The following is a 20211-nucleotide window of genomic DNA, read 5'->3' as shown; positions in this document are numbered from 1 at the left end:
CCCTAACCATTTCAGTATTAGTGATATTATATTATTAATTACCTCCAGAACTGTCAAGAGCATCTGTGCTCTCATGCCTTCATATGCCAATACGCGTTCATTGCGTGTTGGCATAATGTCTTCTGAGGTGCAAGTCATTTATTAAATAAGTAAAAGATTCATACAGCTTCTCCTATCGCACAAAATTCCGTTTTTACTGTTGATATTTGGTGGCAGTTAATCAGGAAGTGACAATTTTGTTCTCTTTGAATCATTGGATGGAATCTTTTATGCAATATTCTTATTTTGCATATATTTAATTAGCATTTTGGATGGAAACTTAGCTAGTGAGTGCATTTTCATTTTTGGGTGATCTGTCCCTTTAAACTACAACACTGACAAAAAAAAAATCAAAAATGCTTGTAAAATGTATGTATGTTTAACACATGTTTAAAAGTTTTTTTCTTAATACAAAAGCACATTATTTCTGGTATCTGTGTGAAACTGACCCAGAGCAATATACAAATATAAGATTTACAAAAAAAATTTAATAAGACTGCACTAATCCTGTAGTCCAAACTAAAAATAATATTGGCAAAGTTGTCTGAAAGTAATGTGTAGTCCAGGGAAAAGTAGTTTCATTATTTAATCGGCACTTTCCATATACAGCTGGTTTGATAATTTTCTATTTAGTGCAACGACCTTCATATCTTATGCGTGACTTGAGTTTCCAAATACGACTTTTGAATACCTGTCAAAACACATACCAACCGATGCATCAGGATCCTGAAAAAAAAAACACTTAAATAGCAAAAAAAAAAAATCCAAGGTTTTATTGAGAGTAGGTTTAGTAACTGTGGAAACAGCAGATACATGTGAGAAGAGAAGAACAGAAGCCCACTCCCACTCAGTGAGAGTGGGCCAACTACTAGAGTATTGGCTTGTCATTAGTGTCCATTGGGAGACAGCACCCCCCCTTATTTTATTATCATAAACAACAATTGCAATTAGACCGGCTAGGGTTGTAATACTACTGAAACTGTGGATGAAAACTCAACAAATAACATGGGTGAGAAAAATAACGGAAATAACTTTGAGAAGAAGAGAGACAGCTTTGCTAATGTTCCCTTATGCAGAAGAGCCTGCTCTTACAAAACACTTACATAGAAGCGGATTTGATTAACTCAAGTGCCTTTCAGGTCATATCAATAATCTGCTATTCATTCCTCATCTGACTGGTCTTACCCTTTCTTTTGAAACTCAACTGCTGTGGGCTCTTCCCTCATCTCCTCTACCCTTCGCTCTAAGCTTTCTCACTCTGGTATTTTTGGTGCAACTGAAGCACGTCTTCCTGTGAGACTCTTTCCCAGCCCTCGCTGTGGACGCGGTAGAGGTTGACTTGGCCTCCACTGTAGGCGTCACGGTAAGTAGCTTGGTATATGGCACGGCGGCCCAGGTCACAAGCCTCATCTATGGTCAAGTCGTATCGAAGGCCGCTGTCGACGACGCCGTAAGCATACATGGAACCCGAACCAACAGCGAACAAATCTCCGCATACACGGTTGCCCTCTGAATCCACATAGTAGAGTCCTGCAATCAGAAAAAAAGAAGGAAGAGCATAAGAGAGACAATCAGCACTGCTTTACGTCCTGCTGTGTTAAAAAAACAGGCACCTCCATGAAGGATAAAAGCGTAAAAAAAAAAAAAAAAAAAAAAAAACTTAAGAGAGAATTCAGTTGATCGATCTAATGTTATGAACACAGGGTTATAAATAATTGTTTGAACAAGACAAGGTCAAATCCATTTCAGTGAGTACATGTTTGAGAAGGAATCATGGGAAATGGGTGGTTGACTTTTTTTTTCTTCTTTCTGACAGCCGGATGCTTGGTAGTTGGAGCTCGGTCTTGGGGGTACCAAGGGGTTTCAGCATGAAAGCGGGAAGAAAAAGCAGGACGAATTACAAAAGAAGAGCTTACGACTTTCTAATATTAAAGGGACCCTATTATGCTTTTTACATTTTCAACTTTCTTTGGTGAGTAATGTAGTTGTTTGAACATGAAAAAGATCTGCAGTGACAAAAGTACAAAGTCCACTTAATAGGGAATATTCTCTATATCAGTAAGCAGCATTTCTCCCTTAAATGCTTAGATGTAGTCCTAAGTTTCCCTTGGGGAATGTACATATAGGAATAGGGGCTTTTGCAGTGGTCAGCTACAAGTTGTCAGGCAGTTCCCAAAGAACTATTTTTCCCAGAGCATTTTCCTGGTTGCACTGACACCATCAAAGGATACAAAGTGACGCAAGGCAGTTGACAGCAACATCAAGAACAGCGTACAACATATTCAACAACTGGAGGATGCCATAATCGAAACAGTACAATTTTCAATCATTCATTCATTTTCTTTTACAGCTTAGTCCCTTCTTATCCAACATATGTTTTACACAGCAGATGTCCCTCCAGCTGCAACCCAACGCTGGGAAAACCCTCATTCACACACATACACTACGGAGAATTTAGCTTGCCCAATTCACCTACGTTGCATGCAAGACTTGTGGGGGAAAACCCACGCCAACCAAGGGGGGAGGGGGGGTTGGGGTAGCTAGCTCCACACAGAAATGCCAACTGACCAAGCTGAGGCTTGAACCAGCAACTTTCTTGCTGTAAGCGACAGTGCTACACACTGCACCACCCCAAATTGCAATCATAAGGCAACAAAATTTCCTACAAAAAAAGTGTATTACTAATTAATAGTTCTAGGAAATGTGAAAAAGTTCCTTGTGTTCCCCAAAATTGCATTCATAAGGCTAAAAATGTTCCAACAAAAAAAAGTGTATTTTAAAGAAAAACAGGTAAACTGGTTTTTAAGTTCACTTGCTGGAACTTCATTATATACATATCATCAAAAGCAAGCGACAATGAGTATGATTACATGGATTAAAGGTCTACCATGTAAACAGCCATTTATAATTAATTCAAACCATTTAAGGTCATAATCCAACTAATCAGAAGTTAAGTACAGGCATGTAAACAACCCAATGAAATTATTACCGACATGTAGGACTTTTTGTCCTGTTTTATACACACGTTTATACACACATTGTTTAACACTATTCTCTGCACCTACCCAGTCAGTCAAGGACCACAGACACCTGCATCGTGAAATGTGGAGGTTTTTTCTCCTATTCGGTGTGCGGTATCAAATTCCATTAAAACTACTCCTCCAGCAGTTTATAGTCCCATCCATATTTAGTTTGTCACATGGAGCATGCATAAAATGTTCCCGAAAAAAAGTAAAAGTGCCAAACTGCAATTAAAGTCAACAAATTAAAAATGAAACACCCAAAATTACATGAAACTCTGGAGGAATGTGGATAGCATGGTGACGCAATGATGTTTATCAACTTATGTACTATAACATGTAAAACAGAATCATGAATGGGACATTCAAAAAGCAACTCATGTTAACACCTTAACCATAGTATAGTCTTAAATTCAGATTAAGGCAAATAATTTGATTACCGATGTCCATGTAAACATAGCCAGTGTTTTTACCTTGTACACAAATATAATGCATAAAGCACTGTTTTTGATCCATGTGTACAAGTCAAATTTGCACTTTTAGATGGAAATGTAGTGTTTCACCAATTGAATGTAGGGATATACGTGCTTTTTCCACCCCATGTGAACTTTGAGTGTGGACTTTTGGCATTTGTTTATTTTACATGAAAGAGAAACTCAAAATGTGCATTTACAACAGTATAAAAATAGTGTTCGATGCATATTGAACTAAAACTTTAGACACACGGGAACACCTCTAACACTTGGAGAACATTTCAAATAACAATGTGTAAGTACAAAAAGGACATAATAGGACACCTTTAAGCAATCTAAAAACAAACTGCTGATCAGGCACAGGCAAACACAGCGTCCACCTTGTGGCATCGCCCGAGGCGCCATCGATCGCTCCAAAAACACCAGAATTTATTATTGATCTATATCTGAAGACCCGACCTCTCACCAGACATGATGGACGATGCAGATCACATTCGATGAACTGGTGGGTCACTGTCTGGTCCAGGAGCAGATCACCTCAAGGCAGGTTTTAAGTGTCCGAGAGGCTGTGCTGTGACAGGAAACACTCCCACAGCAATGGTGACTATGTTCCATCTGTGCTCCAGCAGAACCAGGCTGCAGATGGACCAGTAATCAGATGGTTCACCCAAAAATTTATGCAGTCATCATTTACTCACTTTTTGGAACGCAAAAGATATTTTAAGGAACATTTGAACTGCTTTGTCCACACAGTAAATATCACTGTGGGCTCAAAAACAACATCACTGACTAATTCTACAGAAAAGCTATAAGAAAAGTCTTCTGTGTTCTGCAGAAGAAAGTCAAAGAACATGAGGAGGAGTAAACCATTTCATAGGCTCATGACAACCATGATCCAACATCTGCCATAACTGAATGATTCAGAGGGATAGTTCACCAAAAAAAATGTATTCTGTTATCATTTAGGGGGTACTCACACTAGGCTATCCAAACCATGCCCAGGCGCATTTGACAACCCTTTACCAGCTCATTTGACAACTGCGAGTGCTCCGAATCAGGCCTAAGTACAGTTCAGTTCAGTTCAGTTCAGTTCAGTTCAGTTCAGTTGGCCTGCCCTGGCCCATTTGGAAGAGGTGTGCCAGAGTGCAGTTCGATAGGGTTTTGGCGCAGTAGTTTGAATGCAAAGTGTGCCTGAGCACAAAACTAATGACGCAGCATCACTTTTAAAGAACTATTTTATATGGATTTATTAATCATTCTTACTTTATTTTAATTATTCTTACTAAGCTGCCACATTTAGCAAACCTCTCAATACGTGCAGCATGATGACTTCAAGCATCAAAAATGGTGGAAATGTTCAACAAAAGATTTGAATGTGTCATCGCATCCCAAACGATTTAAATTAATACAAAACAATATAACTAAAGCAATCTCCATTGTATAGAGTGAGAACACTTCTTCTGAACAGCTTTCTAAAGCCTCGTTCACACTACGAGCGACACACAGCAACAAAGCAAGAAGTGACCATTCATTTCAACAGAGAGCGAGCTATTTCCAACAACATAGCTGATTTAAGGCTGATTAAAAAAATGTTTTAAATAAAAGCAGCAGCACGAGAGAAGGAATATTTTCCATATTAAAAGGAGCTTTTGTCCTAACCAACACATGCAATTTCTTTTTTAGAAACGGCTACCATTTCTTGCAGCTGAACAACAGAAAACTGACAATGATCACCTCAGGTACACCTCATGTGTTTATTAAGTGTTAAATGCTAAAAATGAGAGTTTGAATGGCATTTTACATGACATGTATTTTCATATACTAAAAGCAGCTGCAGATAGTTTACCTCAAGATCGTAAAAATGACAAACCACTTGAAATTAAACTGTAGAACTGTGCCTGTTAGAGAGTTAAATATATTAATTAGATTATAAACCTAACTATTTTGCTGAAGTGCAGTGAGTGCACTATTCTGCTTCTGAATGGCTGCATTTAAATTTCTGTCATGTTGTGTCTGGTGCAACCAGCCAAACTTGTAATCACTGCATATCTCATCACATAGCATGTTATTAGAACACGCTAATATTACCTAATATTTACGTTCGTAATATTGAAATTATTTGCTAATAAATAACCACCTCATGTAGAACTCTGAATCTGCATCTAATTTTGGGCATCTGCTACTGTCCACAGGAGGTCGCATTTTGTTCACGGATGCATACTTTGAAAGCCTTGCTGACTGAATGAATGAAATAAACTGTTTTCCACAAGGCAACCCGGGGTGCTGAAATATAATTAACTAAAGTGGCAGTGGGTGAGTTACAAGAACCAAAGCAAAGACAGAGTTTCAGCACATAACTCACCTTTTCAAAGCAGAATATCTGACTTTAGCATTGTTTTCCAGATAAACAAAAATGTTCACTTAGCATGTTTCCCAAATATATGCAAACATATTATGGTATTTTTATGCTTAAGGGGAAAACTTCTTAGAGTTATGCTTAAGAGTCAAAAACTTACACCTTTAAGTGTAAGAATGGGAGATGATCAACAAGCTGACACTCATAACAAATCCGAAAAGAACATGAAATATGTCACTTACCATTTAATAATCGCTTCGTATTAAACAAGCCACACTTGTTATGATTATACCCCATGCACCCTCATTGGGTAAAAACTCCCTATAAAAAGCGAGCGACTCATCTGTTCCCAACTCACGAAGATCACTAGTACTAAATCAGAAATAATCTAAAATATTCCTTTTGTACTCTGCCAACTTAAACCAAAGTTCAATCCCCTCAAATGAGCTCAGAGAGACATTTTAAGGACGTTCTACAGAAAGTGAAGCTCAGATGTCTTCAACAAGCAATTTACACCCTCTGTATGCGTCGTTAGCTCGACCTGATAATCATTACGGCTCCCTAAAAATATGCAAGGTAATTTGCCATTTTGTAGACTCAAGTGTGACGACAAAAAACAGGTTAAAAATGCAATAGTACGTCTTCTTTCACCTGCAAGGCACCCGGTTCTCATTAGGAGCCGAATGCGAGGGTACTTGAGCAGACTGTTGTTTTTTACCGTTTTTTTTTTTTTTACATACAACACCTGGGATCGCTTTATCACACAACGGTCGTCGCATGCTACCTGAGTCACTGAGAAAGGGTGGGGAAGTAAAGGTGAACAAAAAAAGGCACTTGAATTTGCGAGCCCTCGTAAAGCAGAGGCGGCGAAGCGGGAGCGATCGCAGGATATGTTACGACAGCCCGGCTCCTTGCACTCCATCACAAAGGTGACAGGCAGTTAGATGTGCTAGACTGAAAGTGAGGCTGTCTGCATGTATGAATGGCAACTTCCAGACAAAAGGAAAGAGTCTACACAGGTGATTGGCTGACTGCACTGCTGATTGTCACACGGCCATGGTTGGTTAAGAGTGCCGCTGATGAGAGCAGCTGCTCAGAAAGCAAAAGCAAGCGCGTGTACAGACATGCGAGCATGCATGCACATCGGCGGTCCACATCGGCAGAACATGAAAAGATGGCAGTTGAAAGAGCTCGAACGTCTTTGAGATAACAGTCCTGCTGATGTTTACAGCTCCTGGCAGGACAGACGCTGCCTATATTTTCACAGCAAGTGCGGAACGTGTAATAGGAAATTAGTAACGTGTAAAATAGAAAAAGGATGCGGGTCATCACTGTTGCTTTTTTAAATTAAGCACAATTTTAGAGAAACTGTCACTAAAGGATTGTTTGAATGTATTCGGTGGATCACCAGACTGAAAACTTTCCCAGAATTGAGACTTGCAATGATCTGAGTGCTAACAGAGAAAAGAAAAACGGAGTTAAGTGGTTGGAACAAAAAAATCTGTTTTACTAAGGCAACATGATGCGCTATTTTAGATATTCAGTAAGAAAAATCACGACTACCTAAATCACCTTGCATGATACAAATTACCTGCAGGCAATTTTGCATGCTTCAGAAATGTTCATTCATTTTCCTTCGACTTAGTCCCTTTATTATTCTGAGATCGCCACAAAGGAATGAACCGCCAACTCATCCAGCATATGTTTTACACAGCGGATGCCCATCCAGCTGCAACCCAGTACTGGGAAAGAGACATGTATTTTCATCAATTATTTTAATACATGAAAGATGTAATTTTTCTATTGATTTAACTATTCTATCGAGTTTTATTTTATTAATATTTTAGTTTTAAGATTTTAAAAAGGCAACACTTTTTTACTTTAGATTAAAGTAAACAATTTAATTATTTAACTATTAGGGTTTTTATCTTGTTATTAGAACAAATCACAAGAGTGCCTAACTGAGAACAAAAAAAAAAATGAAAACACAAATAAAATGTTCATAAACAATAAAAATTAAAAACTGAATGCATAGTGTGTGTATACGCATGTTTTTGTGACATATCAGGACACATCTGTATAATGTCACAGGTGACGGTACACAGTTTCCTGTGAGGATTGGGTTTAGGAGTAGGGTGAGGTTAGGGCGATAGAAAATACAGTTTGTAAAGTATAAAAACAATGGAAAACTATGTAACGTCCCCACATTTCACAAAAACAAACATGAGTGTGTATCAACAAATAACACTAAAATAAGTGTTGATGTTGTAAAAAAAAAATTGTTAACAGGGTCTGTATTTCATGATTTACAGTTTTTTCTGTTCATTTACGTCGATGATTTAAATTGTGGAATGTTGATCTCTACTCTGTTGACTTTTCAACGGCACATTTTATCAAGGTGACTATTACTAAAGTTTTACTAGTTTGAAACAACAACATTGCATAAAAAATAATATATAGAGAATTAAGTCTGTAAAAGAACAGATGATGTACTGACAGTTCATTACTGCTATCATGGTGTAGCCGGTTTTTGTATCGTAATTTACAACAGCAAATTAGACAAAATATCACATCAAACTATTAAAAATGTTTTTAAAAAAAGTCACCTTTTCAAACTTTTCAACATCAAAACTTGCTGGCAGACACATCAGGGTCCCATAACGCAATTAAAAAGGATAAATAAATAAATAATAATAAACATTAATCACAAAATATGGCAAATTGTTATTTTACAGATATTTTTACAGCATACTATGACATTAAAATGTGGGTGACATTTTATGCCAGCATAAATGTGAAACCATATTTAGCTTAATGCTTAATTGAATAATGAACAGAAGGATTTATCCACAAAACATATGACCCCCCAGGATTGTTTCGGTCAAAGATTACATGCACTTCCCCTTGTCACTGGATCACTTGAGATGAATTTTAATAGCAGTTCTAAATCGTGCCTATAACTCAAGCAGCAAAGAGGAAAGCGGCGCTCCAATAACAGCCAGGCTAAAGCTCTGGGGCGTCAACAGTGGTCTCGGCGGTCGCTGCACTGCATTAAATTTTATTATCAGCATCTTTTGTCAGAACCATATCACAGTTTTGTGTTCAATTTATTCCTCACAGCGACTTAAGACACTTTATCACAGGAATAAGAGCGCCAGACACTGTTAAAGCAGTAAATGTGCTTTGTTTAATCAAGATTGATTTAATTTGTGCAACCGTTACCTCTATGTTGAATCACAACGCATCGTAACAGCCAGTGCTGCTATTGAACTTCCAACAGCAATCATTACTTGCAGAATTGCCTGGAATATTTACCACGTACATTTGTTAGCCTGTCAGGTGAAGGTTGTTTTTTTTGGGAAGAGCCACACTGGCCTGTGTCACCGCATAAACCTCAATTGATCGAGCTGACGCGACTTTGCATGCGACCTGATCGCCCCATCTGAAAGCCGCGTCCATCATGGTGCTGCTCCCCCCTGGCCCACAGTCACCGGAATATTGATTTCCCATTACTGTGTCAGTGTGCAGGGCCTTTTTAAACACACTGGCCGTGATGTAGAGCAGTTACAGCACCTCAGTATCTGCAGCTTAGGAATGCATCACTAGCACAGGACGCTGCGTCGCCATCTGCTGGTACAAGCTCAAGTTAATCCCTGCTTTGCACACTCATGCTTACCATCTGCAATTTGTAGCAGTCATTTATCTTTGTGTGCGTGATGTTAAAACTAAAAGATATCACAAATACAGGTTTTTCAAGTATTATTACATTACATTTATAATTATACATATATTAATTGTAAATTAATTAATATTATAAGAATTTATATACAACGCACACCCAATCTTATTATATTAATAATTTATATTTAATTCTTCTTCGTATTATTATTAATAATATTATTATACATTAAATTATATAATTAAAATGATTTAATATTCATAAATATTAAAAAACTGAGCACAAACAAATGACAATTACATTATTATTAATAATATAATAAATGTGTTTGCGTATTACAACAAATACACACACACACATGCACGCACGCACACGCGTGCATAATATTATAAACATTTGAATGTTTAATATTAAATAATAATAACAACAACAACATATTGATGTTAACAATTAATTACAATATAATATAAATAAATAAAATCAAATATAATAATGCACAATTAAATAATTTTTTTTACAAATATTAATAATAAAAAACATTTATCAAAAAGAAAATGTTTTATATTAAATGATGATAATGATGATAATGATCACAACAACAACAGCATCTAATAAATTACAATAATAAATCAAATATAATATAATGAACGATTAAACAATAATAATAATAATAATAATGGTGATGATGATAATGATAATAACATAATCTAATAAATAACAATAATATTATCAAATGACAATAATGAACAATAAAACAACAATATTTATAATAAAAAACATTTATTAAAAGGTAAATGTTTTATATTAAATAATAATGATGATGATGATGATGATGATGCGAATAATAAGAACATTACTAAAATTACAATAATATAATATAATGAACAGTTAAGCAATGTTAATAATAAAAACCTTTATAAAAAAGTAAATTTTTTATATTAAATAATAATAATGATTATAATAATAACAATCTAATAAATTACAACAATATAATACAATGATAAACAATTAAACAATGATGTTAATAATAAAAACATTTATTAAAAGTAAATGTTTTTTATTAAATAATGATGATGATGATAACATCTAATAAATTACAACAATATAATCAAATATAATTAAATATAATATAATTAAATTTCATATAATATAATATAATATAATATAATATAATATAATATAATATAATATAATATAATATAATATAATATAATATAATACAATATAATATAATATAATAATACAATATTGAACAATTAAACTATAAAATCCATGATAAAAAAAAACCTTTATTAAAAAGTACATAGGAGGTACTAAAAATTAACATTCTTAATAACTTTATTTTAAAAATGCATCTGTTGGAATGGGCTTAAACAACTCCCTGGTCTGCCTACGATCTGCAATTTCTAGCAGTAATATCTCTTTGTCTTTCCCAGTCAGTATTTGCCTCATTTAGCTTTGCACTCCTCATGTTAGGAAGAAACAAAATGAACTGAAAATGGGCAGAGCTCACCATTAAGACCATTAGATTAAAAGCCTCTCATAGATCTAAATGCAATGTCCAATTAAGAAGAAATGGACATCAATCATGGTGTAGAAAAGCAAAGGTCTCGAGAGTCCATTAATGCGCAAGTTTTGTGATGCATCTTAAAAAAACATAGTCATAGTGCTGCATATTAAAACCAGATTCCGGCTACTGCTGGGGACTGGCAGGAAATTATGATGATAGAGCTATTTTTACAAAGCTATTCCAGCAGAAAGGGAGGTTCAAATCAGCAGAGAAAATAATCACATAATTTGTCCCCATGCCAACTGCAGCAATCATTGAAAACATAAATGGCGCAAAAAAATAAAAATGTGGTCCCTTCTGACAATCTTTTGCATCACAAAGCTATTCCAGATGCAAACAGGTTGCAGCTGGAATATTTCAGCTTAGTGCCTTTGATGGTAGCGGAGTAAAAAGGAAAGAGGAAAACCACCTTTAATTAACGGCAAACATTATTGTAAACAGCATTACGCAATATATAATTAGTATAATCCTTAGTCCCCGGCTCGCTGGAACATTTTATACGAGCATATCAAGCAGGTGAGATGTATGAATAGCCATTGAATTTTTGCATGAAATTACGATAATGTTCATGTAATATAATATATTGCAATACTACAACAAAAGCAACAATCATAATTCATAATGCATTTGTATGTGTGATATACAGTTGAAATCAGAATTTTTAGCCCTTCTCTTCAATTTAAGTTCTTTTTTTTTTACCCAATTTCAACACATTTCTTAACATAATACTTTTAATAACTTATTTCTAATGACTGATTTGTTTTTAACAAAAATCAACAAAATATTGCTTATTTAAAAAAATTTGAGGAAATGTTGTGAAAATGTGCTTAATCCGTTAAATGTTACTAATAGGGGTGTCACGATTTCGATTTTTAATTGAAATCGATCGAAATTTATGCTCAATTTCGATTATCGAATCAAAAAATAGAATCGTCGATGCTGCCACGCCCCCATGTCACGTCAGCTTGGCTTGCCAAGCGGGAAAAAACAGGCTTGTTAAACTGCAGAAGCAGGAGACCCGTCGACAGAATTAAACCCTCTCCTCTTTCAATGAAGTCGCCGGTGTGTAAGCATTTTGGATTTCCAGTGAGTTATGTTGACAACGTTCGTGTTGTCGACAAAAAAAAAACAGTTTTGCAAGCTCTGCTATGTACGTATTACATACGGTTCGTCCGATAGACAACACCGGCATCGCGATCCTCCGCCCGCCCCCGTTGCAAATCCGCTCGCGAAAAGTACACACTCAGGCCCTGTTTACACTGTCTTTGTTTTTAAATGGCATTTTAGAACGACGCCATTATAATGACACAGATCACTGCCTATTCACGAGTCCCGCAGAAAAAGTGATTGACAGGTGGTAATTATGTGTGTATCTTGCCTTTATTCATTTACTGTATGATTTGTTTATGGGTAAAACAAAGACCATGCAGGTCAGGTAGTTTAAACGGTAGGCTACAAATAATTAATTGGTCATTAATTAATTAATTATTTATAATCAAAAATCGAATCGAAGATTTGGAGGATCGTGACACCCTTAGTTACTAACAATCGGTTAATAATTTTGCCTTCAACTGTATGTTTATGTAGGTCTGTCACGATAAAAATATTTTGTCATGCGATATATTGTCACAGAAACTGTTGCGATAAGCAACAAATATTGTCATTTTGAGATCATTTTATGCCACTAATTATATAATGGCATTATAATACATACTTATTATTCTTAAGGTTATTAAAATTCTATAATTTGATGTAAAAAGGTAAATGTAGTATTATAAATACACTATTAAACATCATATTAGGTAATTGTCCAATTATAAACGTTAACAGCATTGCGGTTAAATGTAAATGTCATTGTAAAATGGCTTTAACGTTAATTGCAAATTTGTAAATATATATTGCAACGACAAAAAATTATTGAGATCTCTGAGCATTGCACGATCGATATACTGATTATTGTGACAAGCCTAAATGTGTATCTGAGTGTATAAAAAAACAACACATTTTTAATACTATATAGTATTTTACAATCGCATAAGATGTATGACATAAAATTCAAAGCTATGTTCCATTTTTATATACATAAAAAATTCTGAAATATAAAAATGTAATTTTCTATTAAAATATAAAACTTATTGGTAAACAAATGAAAAAACTATTTGTATATTAAATTTTAATTATATTTAAATGTCACATTACATTATTAATTATTCTAATATACTATGAATTAATCAAAAATATGCTAATAAACTTATGTCATTTAAAATTTAAGTAATAGAATTTATTTAATAGGTATAATTTAGTCCAGCCTAGTGTAATAGGGCCCAAAATTATTGATCTGATTTGACTGAGTTGAAGCTTATGAGATCAAACTTAATAGGTAGCCTGTAAAGATGATAAATCTGAGGATAAGATGATAATATTTTACATTTTGCAGGTCTTGTCAACAAAAAAAATCTAACCAATTTACCAGTACAACCAGTAATACTTTCAATTTTAAAAATATTGGAAAATAGATTTTAAAATGTACAATTTAATTAAAATATAATGGGAGAGAAAGAATTTTGAATTTGCCACATCAGCTTCTCTGGCAATTTCATGACAAAACCATAACATTTTGTCACCTTGGAATTATAAGATTATGACTGTTCAATATTTTAACATTCCATAGCAAACCATATGTGTGTAAAATGTGTTTTTTTTTTTTTTAAATAAACGTCTTATAAAAAAACTACTTATAAAAAAATCCCATAGTGTAAATAAGTTGTCATTTAATAAGAATGTCAATAACTCAATTTTGACAAAAATGTCAGATAGAACCTTATAATTCTAAGATGACGATGTTTTAAATATAATTTTTCTATAATAATAAAGATCTACAACAATAAAAAGACATCAATCAAAACAAAGCAAAAAACATAAATGAATTAATCTATCAAGTGTTTATATGATCTTTCAACCCCTTTTGAATGTAAAGAATTTAACCAATTTATTTATTTGATAAAAAAAGAATACTTTGTCTAATCAAACTACAATTAACACAAGCATATGATAATTACCTGGCCCTCTTTTGTCCCAGCCGCAGACCATCGTGCCCATGCTGAGGCCCATGCCTTTGTACTGATACACCATGTTAGCCAGCAGTTTGGATGCAGCTGCCACTGAAATGCGCTCTTTGTTGCGGAGCTCATAAATGCGACACTGCCTGGCCAGCAGTCGCTCCCAGAAGCTGCAATCTGCTGCCCCTCCTGCCATGGTGCCAAGCAGGTACGGGTTGATTTCAATCACCTTCTTCACTGTCTGTGAAGCAATGTAGGCGCCCGCGGTCGCTCTAGAATCCACAGCCACAATCACACCATGCTGAAACTGAGACAGATGACACAAATATGTTGGTGCAAATTGAACTTTTTTACTTTAAATTTAATAGCAGAAAATGAAAACCAAGGCGACCAAGGAACCAATGTGTGGCTGGTTGTTGTAAAACGAATAGCTCGCAGATGCGGAAACCATCTGGCTATACAAAAGCTCTTTTGGTCCATTGAGAGTCCTTCAAAAGTAGCCATTTAGTCATTTTTGTTTAAATGCAAAAATGTGTAATATTTAAAAGCAAAATTAAAAATATTTAAAGGTCCCATGAAGTGCTTTGAAATGTGCATTTGTATTAAAAGTTTGACCTTAACTCAAGTGAAACAGGACAGGAAATGTAGCTCTTCTTCTTTTAAAAAACAGCCAATGATATTTTGTTTTTAATCACAGTTCTGCCAATGAGTGTTTGAAATCGAGTGCATCCATTGAAAAACAAATGAGAAGCATCTTGAAGGGGGCAGGGCATGTCATTTGATTGGTCTGAAGATTTGATGGGAAACTGAAGTATGAGGTGATGTTAAAAAATAAATAAATAAATAAATTTAAAAAAAGTTGTTTATCAATTTAGCCAGAAGTGACTAACTACAAGCTGTGGATGTATTGTTTATATCTTGTAAATGGGAAATTTGTTACTGTTTTGATGCACTATAGCTGATAGATATCTTTATAACTATGATTATTATTAACTAAAAAATCTTTAGTTGAAAAATAAATAAAAATATAAATTTCACAGGACCTCTAACTTACTTTAATTCCCTTTGTCCATAGGTCTCAAACTCAAATCCTGGAGAACGCAGCTCTGAACAGTTTTGCTCCAACCCTAATCAAACATAGCTGATCCAATCAAGGTGTTCAAGACTACAAGTCACTACTAGATCAGCTGTGTACGATTAGGGTTGGAGCAAAACTGTGCAGAACTGCGGCCCTCCAGGATTGAGTGGAGACCTTTGCCTTAGTCCATCGAAGATTTTGATAACTTTATTCAGCAGAAAATTAAGAAAGATTTTTAGCTCAAATCGTGCCTCTTGAAGATCTATAACAATGCAAATCAACAGCTTTTGGCACTTTTGAAAGTAAAAAAAATAAACGGGTAAATCTAAAACCTGTTAGGCCTGTCACAATTAAAAATCATGTGTGATTTATTGTTACAGAAATTATTTCGATAAGTGATATTATTGTCATTTTAAGATAATTTTATTCCAGTGACTAAATAATTATATAACCATAATAATGCAAATGGGTATAAAAACTTTCCAGGAATGAAAAAAAATCTCTTTAAGGTCATTGAGATTCTGTCATTTGAGGTTTAAAAAGTAAATGTCTTTATATAAATGGACACTGGTGATGTAGAGTGTAAATGTCCTTGTGAAATGGCTTTAACCTCATTTGTAAATGTGTGCCATTTTGCGCTGACACTTTTATTGAAGTAGACTGCAGCTCTGAAACAGAGCTCATTTGGACAACTTGTTTCAATCCATCAGTAGTTTTTAAGAAAACGGGAAAATTCACCTGTCAGTTAAACAATGTTCAGTGCTCACAAAACTGATAGCCTGACATCCCGGGGCTATAATATTTTCCAGTCGGGCTACCAAAATTTAATTCACCTCGCTCGTTGAACTATTCGAATGTGAGGAAATATACAGCCTATTTCAGCGGTTTTTGTGGTTTTCAAGCATTGAGGAGCCACTATCAATGTGTTTGAATTTGCGTTTGTACTAATTGGTGTTGTCAAAAGAACCATTACTTCAGTACCAAGTTGCTAATAAATAAAACAAAAAAAGAGAGGCCTACCAGGTTTTCACATGATTTTTAGGGACAAAAAAAAAACACAAATACAATAAAAATAATTCAAATCATTTAAAATATATATATACACACATAAATACATAGCTTTAGGGCCACGCGAAATCTGCACGCGCAGAATTTCGCAAATTTTTAGCCTATCATTAATTCTGTTTATTAACTTGAGTAAATGTGTGTAAAACTATATTTATTCAGTTTTTAAATTAAGTACAATGATATTTTTGACTAATATGAAAATGTTTAACTATAATCAATACAGTTTTTACAGTAATATTTTCTGTCTTTTAGCAGATATATCATACGAGACTTGCTTTGTTTACCAAATGAAGTGGATCTAATTGGATTTGCATTTTAAACACTAAATAAAAGTGAAGATATTATTTTTTAATTCACATAAAGGTTTTAGTTATGATATTTCCAAAATGATTCCGCAGAAATCTGCAGATTTTTACCAAAATTCTCCACAGAAATAGCAAAAAACATCCGCAGATTCCATCTGGCCCTAATTATGATGAATTCCATTATAATTTGTTTTTTTGCCAATGTATTTTATTTTATTTAGTAAATAAGGACTTTTCTATTTAGGCCTTTTGAATTAATTTCAGGCTACTGAAATCTTAAGACTGGCTGCCCAAAAGACTATCATGGATTTTTTAATTTTGCAAACTATTAAATTTCTAACAAAAAGTTCCCTGAACTTGCAGACACCTCAAACAGAGATCAGCAAGATGATAAAGGTCACAATGTAATGTTTTTTATGCCATGTCGGCAACCAGGGCTATTTTCATGGCAGGAACATTTCAACAATAAATATATTTAAAAAATCAACAATCTAAATAGGATTTTTATTGTTAATACATGATAAAAATTCTAAAATCTTTTCTGGTGTCACTTTGCTAAAATAGTCCTTAAGAGAGTTCATTTCAGAAAAAAACTCTTCTGGAATCATTAAAAGCAGGACAGTCTAGTAAAATGCGTTTTATAGTAAGGGAAAGGGTTTTCACCTTGGAGCAAAAAAACATGGGTTATTCTTGTATGCCCAATATGACATCTGGTAAAAACCGCTTGATCAAATCTAGTCCTAAAATGTCTTAAAATTCTGTGTGAGATTTCAGGTTGGACAGAGGCTGCAAAATCAGATAAAATGTTAGGAAGACTTGATTGTATGCAATTAAGAAGGACAATATTATTTTTTCAGTCATTTTCATTATTACACTAAAACTGATATGTTTATTATTGCGTCAGGCCTACATTTTAACCATAAATTTACCATTTAGTTAATAATTTTCCATGTGTTTTTAAGGCCTGTAAATGTGTGAGCATTTCAAAACACTTGAAATAATTTAAGCATAAGAAATTATGTTTGTAACTTTAAGAAAGATTAATTGTATTTATGTGCATATATGATAAAGCTACACTATACAGTGCTATTTTACATTTGATCATTTAATTTGTGCCTAAATACAGCTAGACCCCCAGAAAATCAAGAAACACTGTTTAATTTGTGTCTTTGCTCTACTGTATTTATCAATGTTTGTGATTGGTTTATTATATTTTATGGATATTCTCTCCCCTACAAAATCATCTCAATTAATTCATTTCTATGATTATTTTTAAACAGACCAATTAATTTAATCAAGTGAAATTATACTGAATATCAAAATATGTATTGCATAAAAACTAAATATCACAATGCCAGTTTTTTTTTCAATATTGCACAGGCCGAATTATTAGTTAGGTTGAATTTTAAAAAAGCAGTTTAATAAACAGTTTATTAAGCAACAACAGGGATTTCCTGGGTTTCTTCTTTGAGGCTTATTCGAATTTTCATGCAAAAGCACCCTCTGGCATTTGGAGAATATTTACTACTGATAAAAGAACCAAGCATCCCTGAAAACATGTGCATGACATTTTAATTTATCACCCAACCCTAATTTCAGTCATTGTGAATCTGTAAAATGTCATTTTCCCGATTTAGATTGCGTACACAATCATTTTAATACAGGTTCCAGCATTCAGGGGAAGCACAGGCAAGGACTATTTTGATGAAAACAGCATTTTCATCTTCCTGCTAAATTCTAAATTGTCACTAAACAACACATATAATTATTTGAGAATGTCATGTTCTCACTCAGTAGTCGGAAATAATATTTAGTCTCTTGCATGGACCGACTTTGTTGCATCATAAGACCTAATTGTACTATCAGGAGCCACAGGTAATAATTTGACTCTCAGACTCTCAAAGCCAGTGGTGTCCAAACTTGGTCCTGGAGGGTTTAGCTCCAACCCTAATCAAACACACCTGAACAAGCTAATCAAGCTTTTACTAGATATACTAGAAACTTCCTTGCAGGTGTGTTGAAGCAAGTTTGGAGCTAAACTCAGCAGGACACTGACCCTCCAGAACAGAGTTTGGACACCTCAGCTCAAAGCTGTTGACTTGCAACATAATTTCATAATATGTAAAATAAACTAAAGAAAAAAACTCACCTACATCTTTGACAGCCTGAGGTTGAATAAATTAACAGAAAATTAATTTTTTGGATGAACTATCCCTTTAATTACAGTACATTAAATGGCATAACCTATTTTCCGATAATACATTTTCGATGGCCAAAAAGACAGTACATCTGTAATATCAACACACTTTTAGATACTTACTGTTGCACATTTCTGCTGTGTGATTGGCTCTTAGATCAATTTAGAGTAAAAATGTGCAGAGCTTAGTGTTATTGACACAAATTTTATTGCGATTTAATATAATGTTTCTCAGCCCAGCCCTAACATAGGTTTTATTAGAATACATTTAATGCCACTTATTCAAATAAACATCATGCAACTAAAAAGGGCAGGCAAAATGGAAACTATTACAAAACTGTATTAGTTTTAATATGTAGACAACACATTTGTCAATAACCCAAACTCAGTTCAGTTCAAGTAATAAATGTGTTGGTTAAAATAATCATAACTTAGTGGTCTACATAAGATTATGATAAAATGTAGGCAGAGTAGGCCACAATGAAAAAGCACATTAGGTGCTGTGTCATACTCGGTCTTATCCTGACAGGCTTTAATTTTACATAAAGGAGTAAAGCTGGAGTATGTAAACATCCATACTTTAATAAAATCCTATTCTGCCTTTTTTAATAAAAACTCGCAAACTTCGTATAGCCATAAACACTTTTAATGCTGTTTGACACAATAATCTACGGTTATTGACAGTAAAACAAAATGGGGCCGCTCTTATTCAGGAATTAAGTCACACGCACACAAAAAAACAACTCAAAACATTCATCAAATATAATGACGTAAACAATTGAATGAACATTGATGTAAACATAGCGACTGAGTAACTTAACTAACGTTAACAGCCTCATGTTCTAGTTATTTGACTATTGAGCATTTCTCTATTCATAGCACACACATCATGTATAAATATGAGTGCAGCAGACACATGGTCCTGATTGTATAATTGTTACGTTTTTGAGATGTTAACAGAAAGGAAGAATACACAGCTTTTAAACTCTTCAGATGCTATTAGCTGCTGGCTAACGTTAAATGAACTCACTTTGAATGCTAAGGTGGTCGTGCCGTGAAGAAACTCGATTTTTCTCTCCGGTTCATCGTCTTCACCCAGAGTCTTCACGGCGAAGTTTGGGCTGTCACCCAGAGCGGCTCCAAAGCCGAAATTTGTCTGGTTTAGGCCACATCCGTGAGCAAAAGACCGGTCAATTGGATCTGAAAAATCCGCAGACTCATTCCGCAAAATACTAGACAGCGCCATGTTTCAGAAAACTGACCAGAAGTGGCGTCTGCTTCTTGTATGTTACATGTGAGTAAGTGAAACATCATGGAACCACATCGCCATCTACCGCTCAGGATGACCGACTACAGCAAAATTGCCA

At 34.4% G+C, this 20211-nt stretch overlaps 1 protein-coding gene across 1 annotated transcript; it reads right to left on the bottom strand.

Moving 5' to 3' along the window:
- Nucleotides 1-792: 792 nt before the first annotated feature.
- psmb5 (proteasome 20S subunit beta 5) lies at nt 793-20101 on the bottom strand. The gene is given in 3 exon segments (NM_131151.1): nt 793-1569; nt 14197-14503; nt 19875-20101. Coding segments are annotated over 3 exon segments (810 nt in total). The 5' UTR covers nt 20091-20101; the 3' UTR covers nt 793-1282.
- Between the last annotated feature and the right edge of the window lie 110 nt (nt 20102-20211).

The sequence above is a fragment of the Danio rerio genome, chromosome 2, assembly GCF_049306965.1.
Source record: "Danio rerio strain Tuebingen ecotype United States chromosome 2, GRCz12tu, whole genome shotgun sequence".
Lineage (NCBI taxonomy): Eukaryota > Metazoa > Chordata > Actinopteri > Cypriniformes > Danionidae > Danio > Danio rerio.
This window is presented reverse-complemented; position numbering and strand designations above follow the sequence as displayed.